Raw genomic sequence first — 21,342 nt, 5'->3', positions numbered from 1 at the left:
CATATCTTTACTTGATGACGAATACGCATGCAAGTTCCACGAAAATCTCCGACATACCGCAAATAGTTTCGAGGCTTGACTCCCGGCCACTTCTTCTTGGCTCGCATGCCAAATTGCAACTCAATTATAAATTGCAACAAAAAACAAAAAAAAACAGACGGAGAAAACCGAAAACCAACACACAAAAAATCCCCAAACAGTCAGTCACTGCAGTGTAAAATTGTAGTGCAGAGCGGAGGCAACGGGCAAAAACTGCTAATTTAACTGCTAGTTTCGCATACGGGCACATGCACGCTTGAAAACATCAATGAAAATGCCATGAAAATGCAGTTGGAGCGCTGGAAAATCCATGAAATGTGCGAGTACAGCGAAAACCTTCCGCGTTTGTGTAATGCAGGAAGATTTTGCATGATGTTTGCCTTTGTCTTCACCTCATTCACTGCGGCGGCAGCAGGTAGCTGGTACGATACGATACCCGACATCGCCATACATCGGTGGGCAAATTCCCGTGAAGATTGGGGGGTGGCCAATGACAGGAGAGGACCAAAGAACTATCTGGAAAATGCTGACAAATTCAACAAGTTTCTATTGCCCAGCACTAAAGAAAAAAGCTTAAAATTAGCTTTAATGATATATCTCATATATTGTAATACGTTATTTATTTATTATTTTAAATGTGAAGTTTTTCACATTGACATTCGGGAAATATAATTTTATTGCAGTGTAGCGATGAAAATACAAAAGGAAACAGATCCGGTGCTCCAAGGAAAGAGAGAGAGAGAGAGAGAGTCCCATTTGAAAGAAAGCAAGTGAGAGCAGCAAAGTTGAACACATGACAGACCCCGCGTCACAGCCAGAGACAGCCTACCAATCCCCCCATTCCCATCCGCTCCAGCTTCAGCTTCAGCTCCAGCTATGGCTCCAGCTCCCCAGATGCGCCTGCTCCTCCCCCTCGTCCTCCCCTCCCACCTTTCTCGAGACAGCGTGCGAAAGTGAAATCGAACCTTTGCTGCCGGCGTTTGTGCTTTAAACAACAGCAGCAGAAAAAGCAGCAGTCGTCTCGGGCCAGGCCGGTTTCAAAGTTTACGAGGGGCGCGACTGAGCTGTGACTGGGGCGGCGGCTCAGGCTGAAGCGCGGGCGCGGGCTTGGGCTTTGCTTTTGGCCGGACAAGTGCGCCCTGGCCGAGAGCGGGTTCAATTAATAATAAACAAAAATACAAATTTGTAAAAGTTTCGCATTTATTTTTAAAGAGCGAGAGAGAGAGAGAGACGACAGCGGCCCGGCACTGAATGAAAATCCGTTTTGGCTTTAATTTTGGGCTTCGTGGCTGCATTTTGGCTCGGTCACTGAACTTTGTCCGACTGGACTTTCGTCACGAAAATCTTTTGCATACGTGAGCGGATGACGCGGTGGCCTGGTCCCCAGCCCCCACCCAATAATTACGCTGGCCCGCTAAGTGGTGGGTGGGTTGGATGAGTCGACGTCGACGGGATCGTGTTGCTTGTACTCGTACTCTCCATGACGTGGAAAATGGTTTAGGGACAGCTGCACACTGCATACATTTGTGGCTAATTGTGGGACAAGAGGTGCCCTGACAGCCCAGCCATTCCATTCAATTGGCAATGCAAATCAATTTTAAGATCTCAAGAAATATGCAGCTTTAATTAGTTAATAAGCGGCAGCTGACACCGTCGCGACACTAGATCTGGCTGTGCCGGTGGCTCTGGCTACCTCAAGATTCCTCAGACGCGCTGATAAAGCGGCGCTCCGCACTGGACTGGACTGGACCGCTTCGCACCACAAATGGGCGTCGGGCGCAATTAGCGCCATATATCAATTACTCTCTGCTATGCTCTGCTCTACTCTATATTACGTATACGACGCGCGCACCGCTCGAGTGTTTTCATTATAAATCATTTATTCAAATTACATATTAGAGCAGCAGTCAGCAATTGGCGACTCCGACTGGTTGTGGTCAGCACTGATTGGGTTCCGTCTTCCGTCCCGGTCTTAGTACCATCAAGAGACTGGCCAGGGCGCTGTCTTGGCCAGAGCCGAGCTCAACACCAACTCTCAGCTACTGCTGGCGGGTCAGTGCGGCGTCCGTCGGGCCTTGCGAACAGCTGATCGATGTCTCGGTTATGGCTCTCGCTATGTAACGGCTCTGGCTGGTGATAATTTCTGACGCCGCTCAGTTGGCCAGACGGCCGTCTGGCGGCGATCTGAGAGTGTAGACATTATTCAAATCAATGGGATTTTTCAAAGAATTTCATTTAACGAATGCAAATTTGTAGTTTGAAATTGAGATGTTCCCTTTGGACATTGATGACAGATTGTCTCTAAATGGTTCAAGCAAATTCAATATTGATATGACATCTCGATTTATACATAATTTTATTAAATATATTATTAAACAGCGTGGGACATGATCATAATCTGGTTGAATACATATTATAGAACTGTTTTGCATTATTAAACCATTTTAAAAATACATCGAATACCGGATTATGCTTGTGTGCTAGGCAATGAAATCATTTTCAGCCTCATTTGTCATTATATTAATTCGTTGCTCCGCCCAGTAATGGGTCGGTCCACCGGTCGGATGGGGAGATACTCGACAGAATTGACTTCAAGTGAATGCACACACCTTCTTAAGCCTAGTTTTGAAACCTAAATTGATCTAATAGTAGTACATTTGTGCAAACTGTAAGACAACAATATATCTACCCGTAAATGGAAGTTCCCGGCAGGAAGTTCTTGGGATATGTCGCTCCGAGAGAGGACGGGATCTGTTATTACCTATTATGGTTCTACAGGGACATAGTGGACACATTTTCTATAGTTCCATAGTTATGTTGATTAGTCGTTTTCAGTTCCAACTTTGTATACCCGATATTCAAAGAGTATAGGGATATAGTATTAGTTTTGTTGTAAATGAGTTTTGGCCCAGTGTTTGATCTGAATACAAAAAGTGTTCGTTCTGGTGATCATCTAAAGACAAATTCCAAAATTGTGGCATCATAAAACGTACAAAATATACACACACGTATCGTATAAAAAAGTTCCAGATTGATTTTGTGCTTTGTCTGTTTATGCTATTTGACTAGTTTTCGGGCAATTCGATATTGATCCTTGTTCGCTAAATGCGAGTTACAAAAGTCTTTCGTATCGTTTTGAATGGTTCTGGTCTGGTTCTGATTTTCATTCGTTGGGTCGTGACATTGCAACTTAACAGCGAGCGAGGCTAGGATTATACATATATAAGTATGTATCTCAAATCATCAGTTACATTTAAGTTTTGCGCTTAAAAAATGGTCTAATACAACTTTAATGAACAATGCCAATTGTTATTCAATCGGATAAATAATCGCTAGAGGACAACTAATTACATAATTACACACACGAGACTGAGGGACAGGCAAGTCTTCTAAGCCGCCATCCTTCTGATGGAATGTTCAACGGAATCAAATCAAAATTGGATTGTATCTTGATTTGTTTCGATCATCTTTTCGGGTCATAAGCAACATACACACATACAATATTTGAGCTGATGAAATAGGATCGCTTAAAAAGCGTCGTTGAGCTCCACGACGGACAATCGGAGTTCCGCAACGGGCGGTAGCTAGTGGGGGCGCGCCACCATGGACAATCCACCCTCCTCCTCCAATTTGGACAGGAACTTGACGACGCGATAATTGGGCTCCGACTGACGGATCATGTCTATCATCGCGAGCAGCTTCTTGATGCCAATACTGACCCGCTTACCGGCCATATTCCGGGCAATGCTCTGCAGCTCCTCGTGACTAAAGAGATCCGAATCTTCGAGCACGGCCATAACATGTTCGGGGCTGGACAGATTGGAGACGTGCAGGACAGAGGTGAAGGCCGGCAGCATTTCCATCTCCTCCAGAACTTCGCGTCGACTGGACGTGCATAAGATGAGCAGCTTGCGTCCCTTCGGCGGCTGCTTCTTAAGCAGCACCAGCAGGGCCTGCAGCGTAAGATTTGAGTAGCGGGGTCCAATGGATCCGTAGTCCAGCAGGCGTTCCACATTGTCTACCACAATACAGCTTAGAGTCGACCGGTAGGCATCGTCGAAGATCTTGCGTATGTGCAGGCACTTGGCGGACTCCGTGAAACCGACCATGTCCTCGGGCGAGCAGACCTTCACGAAGGGAAAGTCGCTCATCTTGGCAAGATTTGCGGCCAGCGCCGACTTGCCAGAGTTGGGGGCACCCTCGATGAGCACGGACACCAGGCCAGAGCTCTCCGTGGCCTTGGCCTGCTGCACGTAGAGCATGCCGTCCTCCAGCAGTTTGGAGACTGGCGGACCCCAGTTTGTAATGCCACGGGCCAGCATGTTCTCCAACATTTCCTGAGCGGTGCCAAATGCCGGCTTGATGTCGTTGTCCAGAGCGTGAATGAAGTCCGAGCGGGTGATCTTCAGTTTCTCCATGGCTTCCGGATCGACGTGGACTTTGGAGTCCGCCTTGATGAGGCGATTCATGGCCGTCGATTGGGCTGCGCGCACCAGACCCTCCAGTTCGGCGCCACTGAAGTTCTTTGTCCGAGACGCGATCTCGGTGTTGTCCACATCACTGGCAATCTTGTTGAAATCACGCATACGTTTCGTGTGGATATTGAGGATCTGGACTCGACCCTGTTCGTTGGGCAGGCTAATTTCCATTTGGACCTCCAGGCGGCCGGGACGGAGCAGAGCCTCATCGATCATATCCCTGCGATTGGTCATGCCGATGACGAGGATGTTGTTTAGCTGCTCCACACCGTCGATCTTGGCCAGCAGCTGGTTCACCACTGTGTCGTGGACCCCGCTATTGCCCGCCACAGAGCCGCGTGCCTTGCAGATGGCATCGATCTCGTCGAAGATGATGATGTGTAGGCCGCTGTTGGGTCCCAGCCGCTTTTCCTCTTCTTCGGCATCGGCAAACAGCCGCCGAATGTTGGCCTCCGATTCGCCCACATATTTGTCCAGGATTTGAGGCCCGTTTACAATCTTGGGTTCTCGAGCATTCAGCATTGTGCCAATCTGTCTGGCCATCAGCGTCTTGCCTGTGCCAGGAGGTCCATAGAGGAGGATGCCCTTGACGTGCTTGATGCCCAGCTGCTCTACCAGCTCGGGAGGAAAGACGCGCGAGGCAAAGGCTCGTCGAAAGATGGCATTGAACTCGTTGTCCAGGCCGCCGATGCCCATCTTGCCAAAGTCCCAGTCCGGATTGATGATCGACTGCCTCACAATCTTGCCCTTGGACCTGCCCTGCAGATTCAGCACCGAGTTCTCAGCCTTCTCGAACTGCACGACCGTGTTGCCCAGGATGCGGCCGAAACGGACATTGCGTGACTTCGGCTCTTTGCCGTCGCCAACGGTTCGGGGGTCCACCGCCTCCAGCGTCTTGACCGCCAAGCCGAGGAATTTCTTGTCCTTGAACTGAAAGACCAGTGACTGACCCACAGTCAAGGCCATTCCCGAGAACTGCATGATGAACTCCTTGGCCATTTCGTCAGAGTCGTAGGGCTCTTGGGTGGTGGTCTTTTTCTGCAAAAAGTCCGTCTCAAAGGAGACTTGGGTGATGATGTCCGAACTGGCGTCGAAGCGGTAGGGACGCACATCGATCTCCTGATTAATGGAAAGCGTCGCCCACTTGCGCTGGACCAGCGAGAAGCCCACATGATCACGTGGCAGCTCCGCGATCTTCTCCAGAGCGAAAATGTAGTGCTGTCCGGGTCCCGGCGAGATATCCACATATCTGTCAATGGCGAAACAATGCAATTAGTTGTTGTTCTGCCTAGAGACGCCCACGTAGCGCAGCGCTGGCGTCATATCGAAAAAGTAGGGGAGACTGACTTTACTTCCTCGGTGAAATCGTTGATGTTTACGATGGCCTTGTTGGTCAGCGACAGCTCGTCTGTGGGGCACTTGATGGCCTTCATTTTGTGTGCCATTTTGAACAGTATTTCTAAATGTTTGCTCCTCAAATCAACGCGATAAATATTTTTGCCAGCAATATTTTTTTCTGAGTCACCAACAGCTGATGTCCAGTGTGACCGACCTCAGAGATATACCAAAATATACCATCTGATTTAAAAAATATATCGTAAATATTCTGACGAATTCAAGTTATATTATTCATATTCACGTTTTTGATATTCCGTCGAATATTACTAGCTAGATAGATCTCAGCCCTGCCCACATAATTTTATCCAATTAATGAACCTATTTTCTATTTGAATGGGCTATTTTCGACTAAAACACGGCTTTAACAAAAAAGGTCAACAAAAAACAGTCGTAATTGAAGACGGCCATTTAGGATACCCTATTTCATTAATTTAATATTAAGATACTGTTTGATTTTGATTATAAAATATACTTTTCCTTAGGGTATGCAGAATGTTACCCATGTTGCGGGACAAAAGTTGTCCGATTTTCTTTTGAATACACATAAACTGGGGCTCCCGTTTTCACATTCCGCAAGATTTATTCTTTTTCAACCGAAATGAAAAGTAAACTGCCTTTTATGCAACGAAACGAACCTTAATTGCAAAAGGAAATAAATAGATGACTAATTGATGCATTCACATAAACTTGACACCTATATCAGGGTAATTTAACTATTGCTTTCTTTATAAATAATTTTATTTTAACCCAACCTCAAATTTGGCTTGGAAAAAATTAGTCAGGGCAACAACAATTTTCGTTTTGGTGCAAACAGCAAAAATATGTAAAAGCGAGCCTTAAAACGAAAACATCTGAAAACGTAATCCGCAAAAGTAAAACGGAGCCTGCCTGAATAACACCTCCTGCAGAGGACCGATTTGTATGGATAGGCGCCTATCCAGGGTTGACTCCATCCGGTTTGGGAGTATCCATCTCAGACACTCCCACGACTATTGCCATAAATCTGTATGGATTTGTTCGAAATAGCAGACGACCTTCTCTTGCCAGATTCTCCATGATTTTGAGGATGATTGATTTCAGGAATCGAGAGGAAAGAAGTAGCCGGGACGCTCCCAGCCCTGCTTCTCCTTCATGACGGCGTTGGCCAGAATCATCTGGTCGTGGAGCGGATCCTTTTGGAAATCACGACCGGCCAGCGTCCATGAACCATGGTCATACAAAATAAACCCGATAAAGTTTTTTGAAAATAACTGCCCTCGTAGAAATGAATAAGTGTTAAAAACGTGAAAAATTACGATAATAAGATAGGCGAAGGAGTTCAGGAGCAGGAGCAGCTTGGAGTCCCTCTCCAGGGCGCACTTCTTCACCACAGTGCGATGCTTGTCCATGGGTAGGCCAAAGAGTATGTTCTGTCGCACGGTGCCCGTAAAGAGCTATGGCTCCTGGGAAGCATACGATGGAGCCCGCATCCGGATTAAGCTCTCGCAGAAGGGACTAGACTTGCCAGAACCCACTGCACCGATGATTGGGTCATTCCCTGCGGCTGATCTAAACGATCGGTATAGAGCTGGACAGCCTATCCCTGCCAACTATTGGAGTTTACTAACGCTCTGTGTCATGTATACATCTTTCTGAACACTTTCCGGTGCATACATATGCATTCGATAGTAAATTTGAGTGATCTTTCAGGATCTTCATGATCAAAGGAACAAAGGAACTGGATGGGCAGGGCCCGAGCTACGCTGAAGTCGCCATCAAATGGAAACGGTTGCTGAAGTAGAAATCCGATTTCTATGTGGAAGAAGAAAAATACAAAAGCAAGCTCAAGTAATAGATTACGGCGACTCATTGTCGATGCGTAAATGCTCATTGGCGCATGCCTTTGTCGCTTGCAGTTGTATATTGCTTAATTCCATACAAAGATTTAATAAGTTGTACGTACTCTTGCATATTTTTAATTTTCATCACGCTTTTTTGATTATAAGCTAATAAAATTTTATTTGTTTTCTTTAATGGGAGCCAATGTACGATACAAAATTGATCCAGTGCATGGGCTGTATTCCTAATATTCTCTTTATTAGTTTATCAAGTCTCCTTTGCTGGAGGTTTTGCCGTAAAAACAGGCGTTCCATCAGTTACAAGACGCCGAGCTATACATATGCGATAGATTAATAGTAATAAATACATATCTACATTGGGGGGAAAAACGTTAAACGCATTGTTTTCGTGTTTGGTAGGAGTGCTGCTGTTTTTTTTGTTTTCTCATTTACATATACATATATATATATATGCTATATATCTCTTAAAGTCATTATCAGCATTATTAGCCCGCTATAGTTAGTCTGAAGTGTGTTTTGTTTTTAGTGGGACCACACGAAGTACTGAACGAAACTTAAAAGTGGTATCCAACTAAAGCGTAATACACAAGTCTACCAGAGCGCTCTTATCACAAGTCAAATTGCATGCCGTTGCTGATGCCAATGCCGACACCACCGCCACCAGTGTCCGGCACTTGCAGTGATTCCTATATCTGCCGCTCATCCTTTGCGGTCAGCTTTTCATGGGTTTGGCTATGAGCACGACATTTTCCAACGTGATTTCCCGCGGGACATAGAACTTCAGCGACGCATCGAAGCCGTTGGCTCGCAGATGCTCAAGACGACCTTGATCCAAGACGCGCTTGCACTGGTAGCCGATCTGTTCGCGCTGCTCTCGGGTCAATCTTTGGGTGGGCGGCTCGCCGAGCTCTTCATGCGCCTCCGCCATGGCCTTGCGACGCTCCCGACTGAGGCCCGTGCCGCAGACAGCCCAACTAACCATTTTGGTGATGATGGCGAACTCCCGGTGTCCAAGGCCGGCCGCCTGCAGCCAGGTCTGGCCGACGTAAGAGCGCCAGGAGCAGCGGTGATGGCAGCAGAGAGCAATAAGGATGTAATCCGTGGGAGCGGCTCCATGGGCCAGAACACAGCGCAACGTAAGATCCGTGGCCGCTCCGCACAGGTGCTTAGACAAAGCGACATTGCGTTTGGTTTGCTCCAACTCTGGCAGCTCGGAAATCTTGAGGTCTCCTATGTCAGCGCGAATGCGCTGCACCAGCTCCTTGTTCGTCACCTTGTTGTCCTTCTTGTGGCGCAGCGACATGCGATCGATAAGCACCACCTGCGAGTGGGACAGGCCCTGGGCTTCCAGCGCTGTGGCCAGGAAGAAGGCCAGCTGGCCCTTGCCGGCGCCAAACTCAATGAAGCTGGTGCTGTCGGTCAACTGCTGGTCGTGCTCGAGGATGCCCAACAGAGCAGAGGCCTGCACCAGATGCTTGCGGGACTCCTGGCCGTACTCCTCGTGGCCGAGTGGCTCCTCTAGGGAGGCGTGCTGCAAATGCAGCTCTTCGATGCTGTTGGCAACGTGTTTGTCGTAAAGAGCCCGTACTTTGTCTATTACGCTGTAGAACTCTGTATCCTCTAGCTCATGGAGTCTCAACTTGCTGTTTATTTCGTCTTCCAGAGGATTTTCCAACTCCTCGCCGGCGTTTATATTCTTGACGATGTAGGGCAGCGTGCTGGCCTGGTCCCGGGCATTGCAGATTGTCAGGTGTTTCGCCAGCTTTCTCTTGAATACCGTATGCTTTGGGTCTAGTGGACAGGGAATCCGCTCAGCAGCCGCGCCCACGGCTTTGCTTTCTTCAGTGGCAGGGGAATGGGCGCCGCAGAAGAGGCTTTCCTTGTTGGCTGCCATCTTGCAGTGACGTTTCTTGCGCGGCACCCAGTATGTGCACGTGGTAACTGCGGCCACATCGTCCTTTTGGGTCATCTTGGGCTTCTTGGCAGCCATGCAAATCAGATTTTTAAAGTAATTCCTAACTCGTGCGGTTGAAGTTAACAGTCCAGGTGCGCGTCTAACAGCACTCTGTAATGTAATAACAGACGATGGTCGATTCAGTCGATAGTATCGATGGGCGTTTGGCGGTGAAAAGGATATTGTAGAAAATTGATTCATGAATTGGATAAAAGTATGGTCCTCAAAAAGGCAGTTAATGCCAGTATCAAGAGCAAACGTGAACGCAGGATGAAATCTTTTTGGGCAATGAGGAGGACCTCCACCTATTTAAACATTACAAATGTATGGCCGCCACCCGATTAGTTTGAAAGCTTTGAAACGGAGACCAGCACAAAAATGCAAAGCGGAAACCATTCCATCACATTTTCGGTAGTAGCTTAAGGGAAAAAAAGAGTGATGGGTTAATAGTTTTAGCTGCCTTTGCCACAGCAAAACCCCTTCAAAATCACTTTTACCAACTGTACAACGTGAAACGCTAGCACTGACTGAGCTGTTCGCAGGGAAATTTATGTTTAATATTGATCAGACTTAAAAAAAAGGAAGGATGATTCCAAATATATAAAAACACTGTTTTGTTACGTTTTTATTACGGAAAGATTTGTTTTTTCATCGGTATTTTTACGTTATATTTTTAAAATGAGACGGTATATATTGGTATGTTAATGAGGGTCGGGTGGTATATTTGATCAATATGTCCGCGGTCACACTGTGCAAATTATTTCGATATATCAAACCTGCTAAATTTAAATATCGACATATCGAATATATAAATTTCTAAAAATATCGACAAAAATACCGCACTGAAAATATCGTATCAATAATGGCAAAAAAACCCATATCGATACATCGATATAATATCAACAAGAAAAAAGCCGCGTTTCCACAAATTTTTCGACAAAATCCGCAAAAACTAACAAAAAACAAGTGAAAAAGTATTACTTTTTGTATTTAGCAACATCTAAAGCTACTACAACATGTAAGTAACATCAGGAAAGTATGAAAACCGAATACTTCGACTCATGCCGACCAGCGACATGTGCGCCGGCTTTTGCGATTGTTGTAGCGTCCAATAATTTTGCATTATTTTGAAGGGCTCTTGTGAAACCGAAGTCGGAGCTGACACCCGAGGAGCTGGCCCGCCAGGAGGAAGAGGAGTTCAACACCGGACCCCTGTCCGTGCTCACACAGTCCGTGAAGAACAACACGCAAGTGCTCATCAATTGCCGCAATAACAAGAAGCTGCTGGGCCGCGTGAAGGCCTTCGACCGCCATTGCAACATGGTGCTGGAGAACGTCAAGGAGATGTGGACGGAGCTGCCGCGAACGGGCAAGGGCAAAAAGAAGGTGAAGCCCGTCAACAAAGATCGCTTCATCTCGAAAATGTTTCTGCGCGGCGACTCTGTGATCCTGGTGCTGCGAAATCCCCTGGCCACAGCAGCTGGTAAATAGACTGCACTTTCACCAAAACCCAAAACACGAATAGAATACTTTCCACTGAAGTCAATAAAACCAAAAGCGATTTTCTATAATTAAACCAAATGTGTGCACTGTGCAAAATATATGTAGGTGTGCTTCAGAGGTAAGCTCTTACTCCTCGGAGAGCTGCTTGTGGAGCTCTGGGACGTAGTCGTCGTACTGCGCCTGGTAGAAGTTACCGGCCACGGGATTACCTAGCTGATACGTCTCTGCAAACTTTGCTGCCTTGAAACTGGGTCTGTCCCGACGAGACTTGTTGCTGACGTGCGGCTCCTTAAAGTCCAGCTTGCTGGACTGCTTGTACAGCAGGAAGACATAGCGATGGAGGCCCGTTCCCTTGGGCGGGCCGGAGCCAATGTAGGCAGTCAATACCTCGCCCCTGGCCACGTCGTTGCCGGGAATATTGACCACCACCCAGTGTTTGAACTCACGGAACTTTGGATCGGCACGACTGGGTGCATCGGGATCTGTGAGGATCAATGTGTAGTAGTCTCCGGACGCGGCAGACCACTCGACCAAGGGCTGATCCTTGACTTGTGTGGGCGTGAGCTCCACTCCTTCCTTTGCAACGAGTCCCTGTTTGTATGTGACCTTTGAACGGAAAGTTTAAAATAGTTTAAGTATTCGTTTTGGTTTCGCCGACGTTTTCTTTGTCTCTGTTGCCCCACCTTTAGAAACTGGTTTGGCGCCTGGGCAATGACATCGGGCACCACCTTATGCGAAGCAAAGACTTCCTCCACGGAGGCAGAACAGTGCCCAGCCGCTACAATGCTGGCTAACAGTATCGGAATCAGCATCATCTCTCTGAACTGAACTGGAAAACTGAGAACAGATTTATATGGAAAAGGCGATCAGCTCCCGAACAAGGTCTGACAGCAACTGAAACCAGTTTGACCCGGTGGCACACTGTTAAAGCGAGTCTGGCAGAGCTTTTAGTGGGAAAGCATCCCACGAACAAGCTCTTTGTTAATTACTCGTTGCGCTTCAATGCGAATTTTAATAGTTATTAGATACACAATTGGTGACTATATATTTAATGGCTACTTCTTGCCAGAGAGTTGCTTGTACAGCTTGGGCACATAGTCATCGTACTTGGCCTGGAAGCAGTTGCCGGCCACGGGATTGCCAAGATCGTACTTGCCCACGAACTTGGTGGTGCTAAACTTGGCTCGATTATCGCCGCTGGTCTTGGGTATGCGTGGTTCTTTGCAGGATAGCTTCTGCTTCTGCTTGAAGAGCAGGAATACATATCGGTGAAGTCCCGTGCCCTCGGGCGGCCCAGCGCCTACATATTCGCTCAGCACGTCACCTTTTGCGATCTGAGTGCCGGGTATGTTGACCACGAGCCAATGATGCCACTCACGAAACTTGGGCTGCTTGCGGCTTGGAGCATCCGGATCGGTTAGGATGAGAGTGTACAGCGCCTCCGGCTCTGCGTCCCATTCCACATTCGGCTGAGCCTTTACCTGAGTGGGTGTCAGTTCGGCGCCCTTGTCGACGACCAGACCGCCTCCATAGGTGACCTATGAGGACTTACAGACGGTTACAAAGGTCATACGTTTGTTGGGATCCTACCTTGAGTAGTTTATTTGGCCCCACGGGGACTACATCTGGAACAATTTCATGCTTTGCAAAGCATTCGGCAGCTTCGGAACTCGACATTTTCGAACGTTTTGATATATTCTGCTTCTGTTGGGTAAATAAGATACTAAAAGAGGCTAGGCACGCTATGATCAAAATATTTACATATGTCTAATGTGGCTTCTGTTTTGGAATGTCTTATTCTAAGAACCCCCTATTCTGTATTCTGCCAATAGCTTGTCAAAGTCAGTCTCATGAGCAGGCCCACTAATGCCATTCCCGGATACTTTAGGGTATTTACCAACTAATTTAAAAATTTCTTTCGTTTGTTTTGTGTATTAGTGAATAACCGAATTTATCTTCATCTTTAAATTAACTTGCCGTTTCTAATAGCGTGATTTTCTGTTTTGCGCCTCGGGAGATGGAGTTGTACAGGGCTGGCACATCGGTGCTCCAGGTGGCAGTGAACACATTTCCAGCCACCGGATAACCGAGCTTATAGCGTTTCGCAAATTGCATGCTTCTGAATTTGCTGCGTCCCGTAAGAATGTGTTTGGGCAGTCTTGGAAAATCGAATTTAGTGTAATCCTGTTGCCTGTAGAGCAGAAAGACATAGCGATGGAGTCCACTCCCCGAGGCTGGCGTGGGCCCCACATAGCCGGCGCGAACATCACCCATAATCAGCTGATTGCCGGGAATGTTGAGCACCATCCAGTGCAACTTCTCCCGGGCCGAGGGCTGTTGGGGGCTTGGTGCATCCGGGTCGATCATCAGCAGCGTGTAATAGTTTGTCATGGGTGCGTTCCAGGCCACATAGGGCTCATCGCGCACTTGCATGGGCTGTAGCTCCACGCCGCGATCGGCTTGAATAAATCCCAGATACGTGACCTAGCAGAGGAGTGGGGAGGGAATCCAGAATCAAGGCTGTGTGACACTCTTGTGCCCTCCTCATGGTTTTACCCACATTGAGAAACTCCTGCGGCCCCGCTTCAATGACATCTGGTATGACTTCCAGGTGCCTCAGGAACTTTCCAACTTCGGTTTCTGAATAAAAATCAGCATTGCAGAGTGTCCAGCTCAGGCCGAGCAAAATCCAGTGGTGGATTAGCATTCTAAAGTAGCTTTCCTACTGACTATAATTTTCCTATTGCTTCGACTTAAATACACATGAGGCCCACAGTCAAACACCTTTATTTTATTTATAAACAGCTGCCGATTTGATTCAGATTAACTAATTTGTCATCAATTGGCTGACCAGCGCCTTTAATTAGTCTCCAGGTAGAGGAAGTGCTTGGCGTGCCTCAGAGCAATTAGTTGAGTGACCACGGACTTGCGTGCCGCCTACTTCTTAAATCACTAAACCCACAATCACTTAGAACCCCATTTAGTTGACAGACAGACTATTGTAATTACCAACGACTTTTCAACATGCAAAACTGAAATACACTTTACCATTCAGCAGAGCATTGCCGATTGAGTGGACTAATTCGAGTGTTTTGTTTTTGATCATTTTGAAATTTTTTAATGTGACACTAAACCGTCTCATATTACAGTCTACTTGATTACTTTTTTAATTTTATTTTATCAATTAAATAATTATTTAAATTAGTTTAGAACTTTTATCGAGTTCTGTCTATCGTCCTTGTCTTATTGTTTTCCATTTCCAAGCCTTTTTAGTAGAGATCATAGATAAGACTTAAAAGTGCAAAAAATGGACCTACATATATGTATGTACGTCTGTGAAAAAAAATTACAATATTGTTTTCAAAACATATCCTCGAACAGTATAAACTTGCATTACTAGTATGATAAAAATTCCTGTTGTCTAAAGGGTATACAAACTTTGGTGCAACGGGGTTAACTTACTTTATGCGTATTTTGGGCTTCGTTGGAAAACATATTGTAATTTAAGCAAACATGTATTACATTTTTTATAACAGGTCCGTTCCTCTTTTTCGTCTTCCAATTAACTAACAAAAAAAAGGTCCGCCAAAAACAAATCCGAATCGGCTCATCTGAACCGGATGACGGAGAATCAGAGGCAGATGAAGAACGTATCGTAGAAGAACCTAAAGAACCCAAAGGGTACCACTTTGAGCTCGGAGATCCTGACGCCCATCGACGCTATTTTATACCCGATACTCAAAATGACTATTGGGTATATTAGATTTGTGGTGAAAATGTGTGACGTCCAGAAGGAACGTTTCCGACCCCATAAAGTATATATATTCTTGATTAGCATCAATAGCCGAGTCGATTGAGCCATTTCTGTCCGTCTGTCCGTCCGTCCGTCTGTCCGTCCCGTTGAGCGCCTAGTGCTCAGAGACTATTCGAGCTAGAGCAACCAAATTTGGTATCCACACACCTGTGATATCGAACCAAGTGTATTTCAAAATTTCTCACCACCCCTTACCGGCCCCACAAAAGACGAAAATCTGTGGCATCCAGAATATTGAAGATACGAGAAAACTAAGGACGCCCAATCATAAGAAATGAATCTGAATAAGATCGGATCATTTTTATAGCCAAAAAGAACAAATCAATTTGCGGTGGCTAAGCAGAACCTGGCGACACGTTCAGACACGTTTTCTGTCGCTCAATGTAGCCGTACTGACTATGTATCGGGCCTTTGGCCTTGCTCTCCTTCTTGTCGGTGTTCTCTGCCTGCTTGGCCCTCAGTTTCTTCAACGACTTCGTATATTCTTATCGGGTTTCCTGAGCTTAAAAAAACGCTAGACCTTCTCCAACTGGCCCTTGGTGATGCTCAGCTTGAGCTCAGCTTCAGTTACTTCATGGCCATTTCTCTTCATATATTTCACAATGGCCTGAACCGATAATTCGATACTATAAAAAACTTCGATGGCCGCCAGTATCTCCGAGCTCAAAGTGGTATAACGCTCTCCCATCCTCGATCCTGAGGCCTCGGGATGTGACCCAAAATTTCACTCTAAGCCGCCATAAGCACCCTTTTGGGCTCGTGTCCTCTCTTAAGGTTTTCCTAAGGCCTCTTCTTCATCTTCCTCTGATTCTCCATCCGATTCTCGATATCCGCTGAAACAGAGAGCTAACTAACACAAGAAATATTCACATCTTCTTTCTAAGATATAACAAAAAATCTCTCGTCATTTTTTGGAAGTTTTTGTCTGTCTATGTAGTAGGTCTGCTAATAGGTTTTCAACTATTTTCCTTCTTCTTACCACTATCCACCATTGTTCAATCGGAATTTTAGTGTTTTTGTATGAAAAATCTTCAAATATTCCATAAAATATATATACACAATCAATAATGCTTTGATCCATTTTTGTATACCGTACCGATTTCGGGTCAGCAAGTTTGCATTATAAAAATGAAAATACTTACGAGCCCTGCTTTAACAGCTCTCATCGCTTTTTCTGTAATAGTTGCAGTTTAGGGCATCTACGTATAGTGGAGCTTTACATGACGATTGATAGTTTTCCTCTTGGCATACTCGCATCATATGCCAATCAACTGAATCTAAAAACACCCTCAGTGATCACGAATTCGATTAAATACCTAATAAAACGCCTACTGTGATCACGAAATCTTTTAAATAATCATCAATTTAGATAAATGTTTTCAATTTTTGCATTTTAATAAATTAAATAAATAATATTTCAATTCAGTAGTTGTTGATTTTTGGTCGATTGGTGACGATCGAGAACTAATGGAGAAATTGCGAACAGAAGAAGAAGGGGCAAAGTGAATAGGGTAGAAATTGCAGAGGCTAAGTGGGAGTAGGGGAGTGGATGGCTAACGAAGAATGGCTAAAGACTCTCGCATGCTTAACCGTTAACAACTAAAATTATGGCCTAGGCATGTTCCGTTCCATTTGGTCTGTTTTTGACTCGCGGAGCCACCTCCATTTGCTTGGATGGTGGCATCCTCGGTATTCCTTGGTATGTATGTGGTATGTACATATAAAGCGGCAGGGCGTAGCGCTTGGCGCCTGATTTAAGAGGAAGAGCTGTAGCTGGACGAGCTGGGGGATGAGCTCGACGATGAGCCGGACGAGTACGACGAGGAGCTGCTGGGGTGGTAAGAGCTATAGGCCAGGTTCTGCGAGTCCCAGCGGGCATAGGGTCCGCTGTTCATTGGCTCCCAGCTGCTGGGGTCGTACGAGGAGGCCGTGGTGCTGGGCACACCGTATTCCGTGGCCGGAGCTGGCATTGGCACCATGTTCATCTTCATGCCACCCAACTTCTGGATGAGATTGTAGATGAGGAAGCCGAGCACCAGCTTAATGGCGATCTTGGACAGGATCAGAGCCTTGGTGGCCTTCAGACCGATCAGAGCCAGCAGAATGGGCATGACCACCTTAAGCTTCAGCTTCATGAGCAGCAGCAGGGGCAGGAAGAGCTTGTCCTTGTTCTTTTTCTCGGCACGACCTAAGTGAGACAGAAGAAACATGTCATTGTGAGTGTCTAGGTGTCGTGGCTGTAGACTGTAACGCACCCTCCTCTTTTGGCAGCTCCAGGTCGAAGCCGCGGTCAGCACGATAGGTCATCACGGAGCTGGCGAAGAAGGTCTCTGGCAGCTGGAGACGCATCTCGTTGGTGTGCAGAATGCGGCCAATGCGATCCACAATGACTTTGTCGATGACATCGTCGTCGAAGGCACGCCCACTGACCTCCTCCTCCACATTAGCCATCGTGTCCAGATAGGTCAGCACCTTTTCCTTCAGGCAATGCATGGCATTGGCATGGAAGCACTTATCCACAATGGTCGAGATCAGCTCGTCGGAGCTGTGGATGCGCGGTGTGACCGCATTCTCGATGGCAGCGCCAGACACAGCACCAGACACTAGCAGCACACAACCGACCGCGAGCAAGGACGTGAAACGGATGGCCATTATATTGAATCGGGTCTCCTCTTGGGCACACTTTAAAGAGATATATATATATGTATTGACACTACCAGAGCGCGTAGTGTTCACGGCGATGTCGATGCGACGACAATGTTGGACAGTTGTTCGAGCGACAACGGTTTTATACTGCCGCTCCCCACAGGCAGGGCTCGCAACGCACCGCAAGAGAGCCACAGACAGTGGCAGAGACAGAGACCTGCTGCAAGTATTTTGGAGCGCACACTTTTTGGTTTTTGGACAGCGGCAACAAAATCGAGTGACGAGACTGACGGAACGCCAACGGGGCCGAAGCCGAACCCTAGCCAAGTCCACGGAAAGCAAATGTCCAAAAAGTTTTTCACCAAAAAATACTATCTGGGTTGTCCACGGGCCTGCCTGGCCATAGAGCGCCCTCCCCCCACCAGTCGGCACTAACGCATGTCTTCAGCGCTTTCTCGCTTTCCATATCGGCCAGACACCCACCCCCGCCTCAATACAGCCTTTTGGTTTTGGCCAAAGTTGCATTACACTGACGCTGCTCCGATGAAAATAACTTTTGTTTCCTATTAGTATGCAGGCCCTCAACTCTTACGCGACCGACCGCATGAAAGCCAGATCGAAGGGCTTGGGCACGTACATATTTCAACGTATTGTGTCAAATTTCGATACAAGAAATCAGTACGGAACTCACCTACGCTTAGGTATTGATTCATACTCCTCTGCCTCCTCGTAGGATTGCTTTGATTGGATTTGACTTCTTTTTTTTGTTTGTTTCAGCGTGTATGCGGAACTGTTTGCTGAATTCAGAAGCGGATTCAATTATCGTATGTATTTGATACTTTTGTTGTTATTAGATTACGAAATAGATTTTCATTTTTATTTGTGACACATTTCCAGCAGACACGTTTCTTGGCTAATTTGGGTCGAATTTCTGGGAACCATGGCCTACATTCTCTTCTCTTGAATATTAATTATTTAGTAATTGGACCAATGATTTTGCTATGATGATCATAACTTCATAATTGGTGTTCATCTACGGAGTCATTGTGCATTTGGATGCACATTGTCAACCGTCTAGAAGTGGTCCCCGAATGGATCAATCTCACTAGAAAATTAGTAGCTGACTTTTCTAGACGGACAAAAACAAATGGCTAAATGAAACTGCACTCACTTCGTGATTGTACGTTCCTCAATTAATTTACGCTTTAGAATTGAAAGATTTAAGGGCGGGATGGTTGGGAATACATTGAGCTTTAATGTTAAATTAACTTTTAAATGCAATAATACACTTGAACCTATTCAGTTGAGCTAGCCTTTAAAAACGTGTCCTGGAAACCACAAACATTCTTGCTATATTAACAATTCATATAAATCGGTAAGTTGGTTTTACTTTTGAAAATTGTTGAACTTATTCAGTTGACCGGCTCTGTACTTTGCATGAGACAAAACTTAGGGTTTGGGCCCAGATACTTAAATACTAGATACCTCCACATACTTTGATTGCAGTTTTTATTCGGGTCAATACAATGGCTGTACCTGAAGACATACCGAGTTGAAGTTGTTTACCATCCGTGCAATTTTTATATATTTTTTTGTATGTTATGGTTCAAGAGTGTTATTTCAAGACTTAAGTTCTCCAGTGGCTACTAATCATTAAAATTGTTCAAAGATGGTCAAAGGCAAACATTTTGTAGAAAATCAACCTAATTTTATATTCTACTAAGCAATGATTGTGGTATGGCAATATTGGAAACAAAGTGCTCTGTAAGTAACGAAAGAGGTATTGATCATAAAAATCATAAAGACGCATTGAAAACATTAGTTAAACTAATATTGGTTATCTATTGCCGTGTTATTGGCAAAAATTGGTAAAAACTTTGGCAAACTTCTCTCAGAGTGGCACAATCAAATCAAACATCTTTCCGGCTGGTTGCCAAAATCATTGCATCCTCATAAGTGTTATCTAATTGTCATTTTAAATAATGCAATAGGTGTCGTGTCTAATTTTTATGTGTATCACTACTGTTATCCCCACGACAAAACAAATTGGTGGGGTGCAAAGCCCCACGTTTGCTTGGTTCGTGCCAAACCAAAGAGCCGACAACTTTATGTCGCTCGATAAATTTCCATATGCCCGCGTCTTGGCCAGGCCAGGCTGCATATTATGTTGTGTTAGTCGTGTGGTGTGTGTTGCCCAAAACAGCGTCCTCATGCATGCCAAACGATTATGAAAGTGGCGCCAGCTGTCCAGCTGTCCGCCGCAGAGGGAGCGGTAGCCCCCCGCACTGTGCAGTCGCCTGATAAATTGGCTTAAAATCTGTGAAAATTGCAAACAGAACAGCGAGGGGCCACTGGCCGAAAATTCATCGATTCAGCCGTTTCACACTTTATTGGGTTCTAGATGGTAGCCGCGATGTAGCATGGAACATGAAAAATGGATACTTGACCATTCGCCAGCATTGCCTTTCAAATTAAATTCGAGCTCTCTGAAATGTATGTAGATTATCCTACCCAGAAGGTGTTGGGGTATACTCGTATCTACCTTTTTGTCAGTGCGAAGAGTACGAAAGTGACTGAAAGATTAAGGTCAATAAATTAAGGTAAGTAGCTGGGAAAATTGAAACGTTTGTACGGTGAACCATATGTTTTCTCTGTACACTAAAAAAAAAAAATTAAAATGCCATAGTAAAAAGAAACTCACGCTTACTTTAATTTAAATAATTAAATTAAAATGAATTAAACACTAATATATTAAATTAGTAGGAAAAATATTTAATCTAAATATGATAATCTTTTTTTATTTAAATACATAATATATTAATTTGAAATATGAAAATTATTTATTTTTAATATGAAATAAATTACTTGAAATATGAAAGCTATTTTTGATCAAATATTTTCGTATTCATTTCAAAATACAAGTGAAACACGTTGTTTATTTTTTTACAAATTCCTCTCACGAGTCAAATCTATTGGTATACATTTTTAAATCTAAAGGTATAAATTACAATTACAGGACTTTTTCCCTCAATTTAATCATTAAGAAATTTCATAAAATATGTCATATCAAATCCTATGCAGTTCCAACTGAAATTTAAAAAAAAATGCCTCAATATACTGTCCTGGGTATGTCCTAGTCGTGCTCTCCAGTCGCTTCTGCTCTCCACACTTTTCCCCGAATTCGAATTCCTGTTTAGAAGACCTACGTTGTGCAGTTGAGCGCAATCGGAGCTGGCAGGAATTTATTTTGAGATTTTTCCTTTTCTATTTGTGCGACGAATGAAAGATTTATGGCTGTGAGCAAACATGCTTCGGTGACCGGCATTCAATGTTGTTTGGAAATGTCCCTGATCTGTGGGTTTTCCTGGGGCAAGAATATGTAAAGACTTTCACTCTCAGGTGGCGGTGGCGTTGCCGGCTGTCAACTTTCGCGCAAGTGAAAATAAGAAATTTAAATTTTTAAATTATATTCAGTGGATGGATCAATTTAATCGATCGCCAAAGCCGGGCCCCAAGCCCCAGGCTTGAGTGGAATGCTTAATTATATTTTCTACTGAGGGCCGGCTGCCGTGGGATGTGGATTAAATTTGGCTAATTAGGACGCAATTGCTGTGCCCGCCGCATTGGCCTATAAATATTGTATGCCAAGTGAAATTGGTCGAGAGCCGGAGA

General features: G+C 45.2%; 6 protein-coding genes across 6 annotated transcripts; 1 reads left to right on the top strand and 5 right to left on the bottom strand.

Moving 5' to 3' along the window:
• Positions 1–3,327: 3,327 nt before the first annotated feature.
• Positions 3,328–6,012, bottom strand: LOC6587883 (vesicle-fusing ATPase 2). Its single transcript, XM_002013284.2, has 2 exons — positions 5,865–6,012; positions 3,328–5,766 (listed from the first exon to the last, which is right to left on the bottom strand). Exons 1-2 carry the CDS (start codon positions 5,960–5,962, stop codon positions 3,624–3,626), a joined length of 2,241 nt encoding a protein of 746 aa, XP_002013320.2. The 5' UTR covers positions 5,963–6,012; the 3' UTR covers positions 3,328–3,623.
• A 1,958-nt stretch (positions 6,013–7,970) lies between these two features.
• LOC6587946 (tRNA:m(4)X modification enzyme TRM13 homolog) lies at positions 7,971–9,787 on the bottom strand. The gene has a single exon (XM_002013281.2). It carries the CDS (start codon positions 9,741–9,743, stop codon positions 8,466–8,468), a length of 1,278 nt encoding a protein of 425 aa, XP_002013317.1. The 5' UTR covers positions 9,744–9,787; the 3' UTR covers positions 7,971–8,465.
• Positions 9,788–10,667: 880 nt separating this feature from the next.
• On the top strand, positions 10,668–11,283 carry LOC6588036 (probable small nuclear ribonucleoprotein Sm D2). The gene is made up of 2 exons (XM_026988148.1): positions 10,668–10,725; positions 10,841–11,283. Coding segments are annotated over exons 1-2 (360 nt in total). The 5' UTR covers positions 10,668–10,723; the 3' UTR covers positions 11,199–11,283.
• On the bottom strand, positions 11,245–12,084 carry LOC6588072 (protein D2). The gene is made up of 2 exons (XM_002013279.2): positions 11,894–12,084; positions 11,245–11,816 (listed from the first exon to the last, which is right to left on the bottom strand). Exons 1-2 carry the CDS (start codon positions 12,023–12,025, stop codon positions 11,337–11,339), a joined length of 612 nt encoding a protein of 203 aa, XP_002013315.1. The 5' UTR covers positions 12,026–12,084; the 3' UTR covers positions 11,245–11,336.
• Positions 12,085–12,195: 111 nt separating this feature from the next.
• Positions 12,196–13,918, bottom strand: LOC6587906. The gene is made up of 4 exons (XM_002013277.2): positions 13,771–13,918; positions 13,188–13,694; positions 12,801–12,914; positions 12,196–12,748 (listed from the first exon to the last, which is right to left on the bottom strand). The coding sequence occupies exons 1-4, from the start codon at positions 13,915–13,917 to the stop codon at positions 12,266–12,268; spliced, it is 1,251 nt and encodes a 416-aa protein (XP_002013313.2). The 5' UTR covers position 13,918; the 3' UTR covers positions 12,196–12,265.
• Positions 13,919–16,778: 2,860 nt separating this feature from the next.
• Positions 16,779–17,676, bottom strand: LOC6587835. The gene is made up of 2 exons (XM_002013276.1): positions 17,280–17,676; positions 16,779–17,212 (listed from the first exon to the last, which is right to left on the bottom strand). Exons 1-2 carry the CDS (start codon positions 17,674–17,676, stop codon positions 16,779–16,781), a joined length of 831 nt encoding a protein of 276 aa, XP_002013312.1.
• Positions 17,677–21,342: the final 3,666 nt, after the last annotated feature.

Source organism: Drosophila persimilis, unplaced genomic scaffold (genome assembly GCF_003286085.1).
Source record: "Drosophila persimilis strain 14011-0111.01,24,50 unplaced genomic scaffold, DperRS2 tig00000000-arrow-pilon, whole genome shotgun sequence".
Taxonomy (NCBI): Eukaryota; Metazoa; Arthropoda; class Insecta; order Diptera; family Drosophilidae; genus Drosophila; species Drosophila persimilis.
Note: the sequence above shows the minus strand (reverse complement) of the source record. Positions and strands in the feature narration are given on the sequence as shown.

What these genes read in the sequence shown, in the direction of transcription:
- LOC6587835 (XM_002013276.1), bottom strand. Translation starts at nt 17,676, where the DNA reads ATGGCCATCCGTTTCACGTCCTTGCTCGCGGTCGGTTGTGTGCTGCTA. An exon ending in GGAGCTGCCAAAAGAGGAGG is followed by an intron (nt 17,213 to 17,279) that starts GTGCGTTACAGT and finishes TGTCTCACTTAG; the next exon opens with GTCGTGCCGAGAAAAAGAAC.
- LOC6588072 (XM_002013279.2), bottom strand. Translation starts at nt 12,025, where the DNA reads ATGATGCTGATTCCGATACTGTTAGCCAGCATTGTAGCGGCTGGGCAC. An exon ending in CGCCAAACCAGTTTCTAAAG is followed by an intron (nt 11,817 to 11,893) that starts GTGGGGCAACAG and finishes TTCCGTTCAAAG; the next exon opens with GTCACATACAAACAGGGACT.
- LOC6587946 (XM_002013281.2), bottom strand. Translation starts at nt 9,743, where the DNA reads ATGGCTGCCAAGAAGCCCAAGATGACCCAAAAGGACGATGTGGCCGCA.
- LOC6587883 (XM_002013284.2), bottom strand. Translation starts at nt 5,962, where the DNA reads ATGGCACACAAAATGAAGGCCATCAAGTGCCCCACAGACGAGCTGTCG. An exon ending in GATTTCACCGAGGAAGTAAA is followed by an intron (nt 5,767 to 5,864) that starts GTCAGTCTCCCC and finishes CGCCATTGACAG; the next exon opens with ATATGTGGATATCTCGCCGG.
- LOC6587906 (XM_002013277.2), bottom strand. Translation starts at nt 13,917, where the DNA reads ATGCTAATCCACCACTGGATTTTGCTCGGCCTGAGCTGGACACTCTGC. An exon ending in GGCCGCAGGAGTTTCTCAAT is followed by an intron (nt 13,695 to 13,770) that starts GTGGGTAAAACC and finishes CTCCTCTGCTAG; the next exon opens with GTCACGTATCTGGGATTTAT. An exon ending in GGCCAAATAAACTACTCAAG is followed by an intron (nt 12,749 to 12,800) that starts GTAGGATCCCAA and finishes AAGTCCTCATAG; the next exon opens with GTCACCTATGGAGGCGGTCT.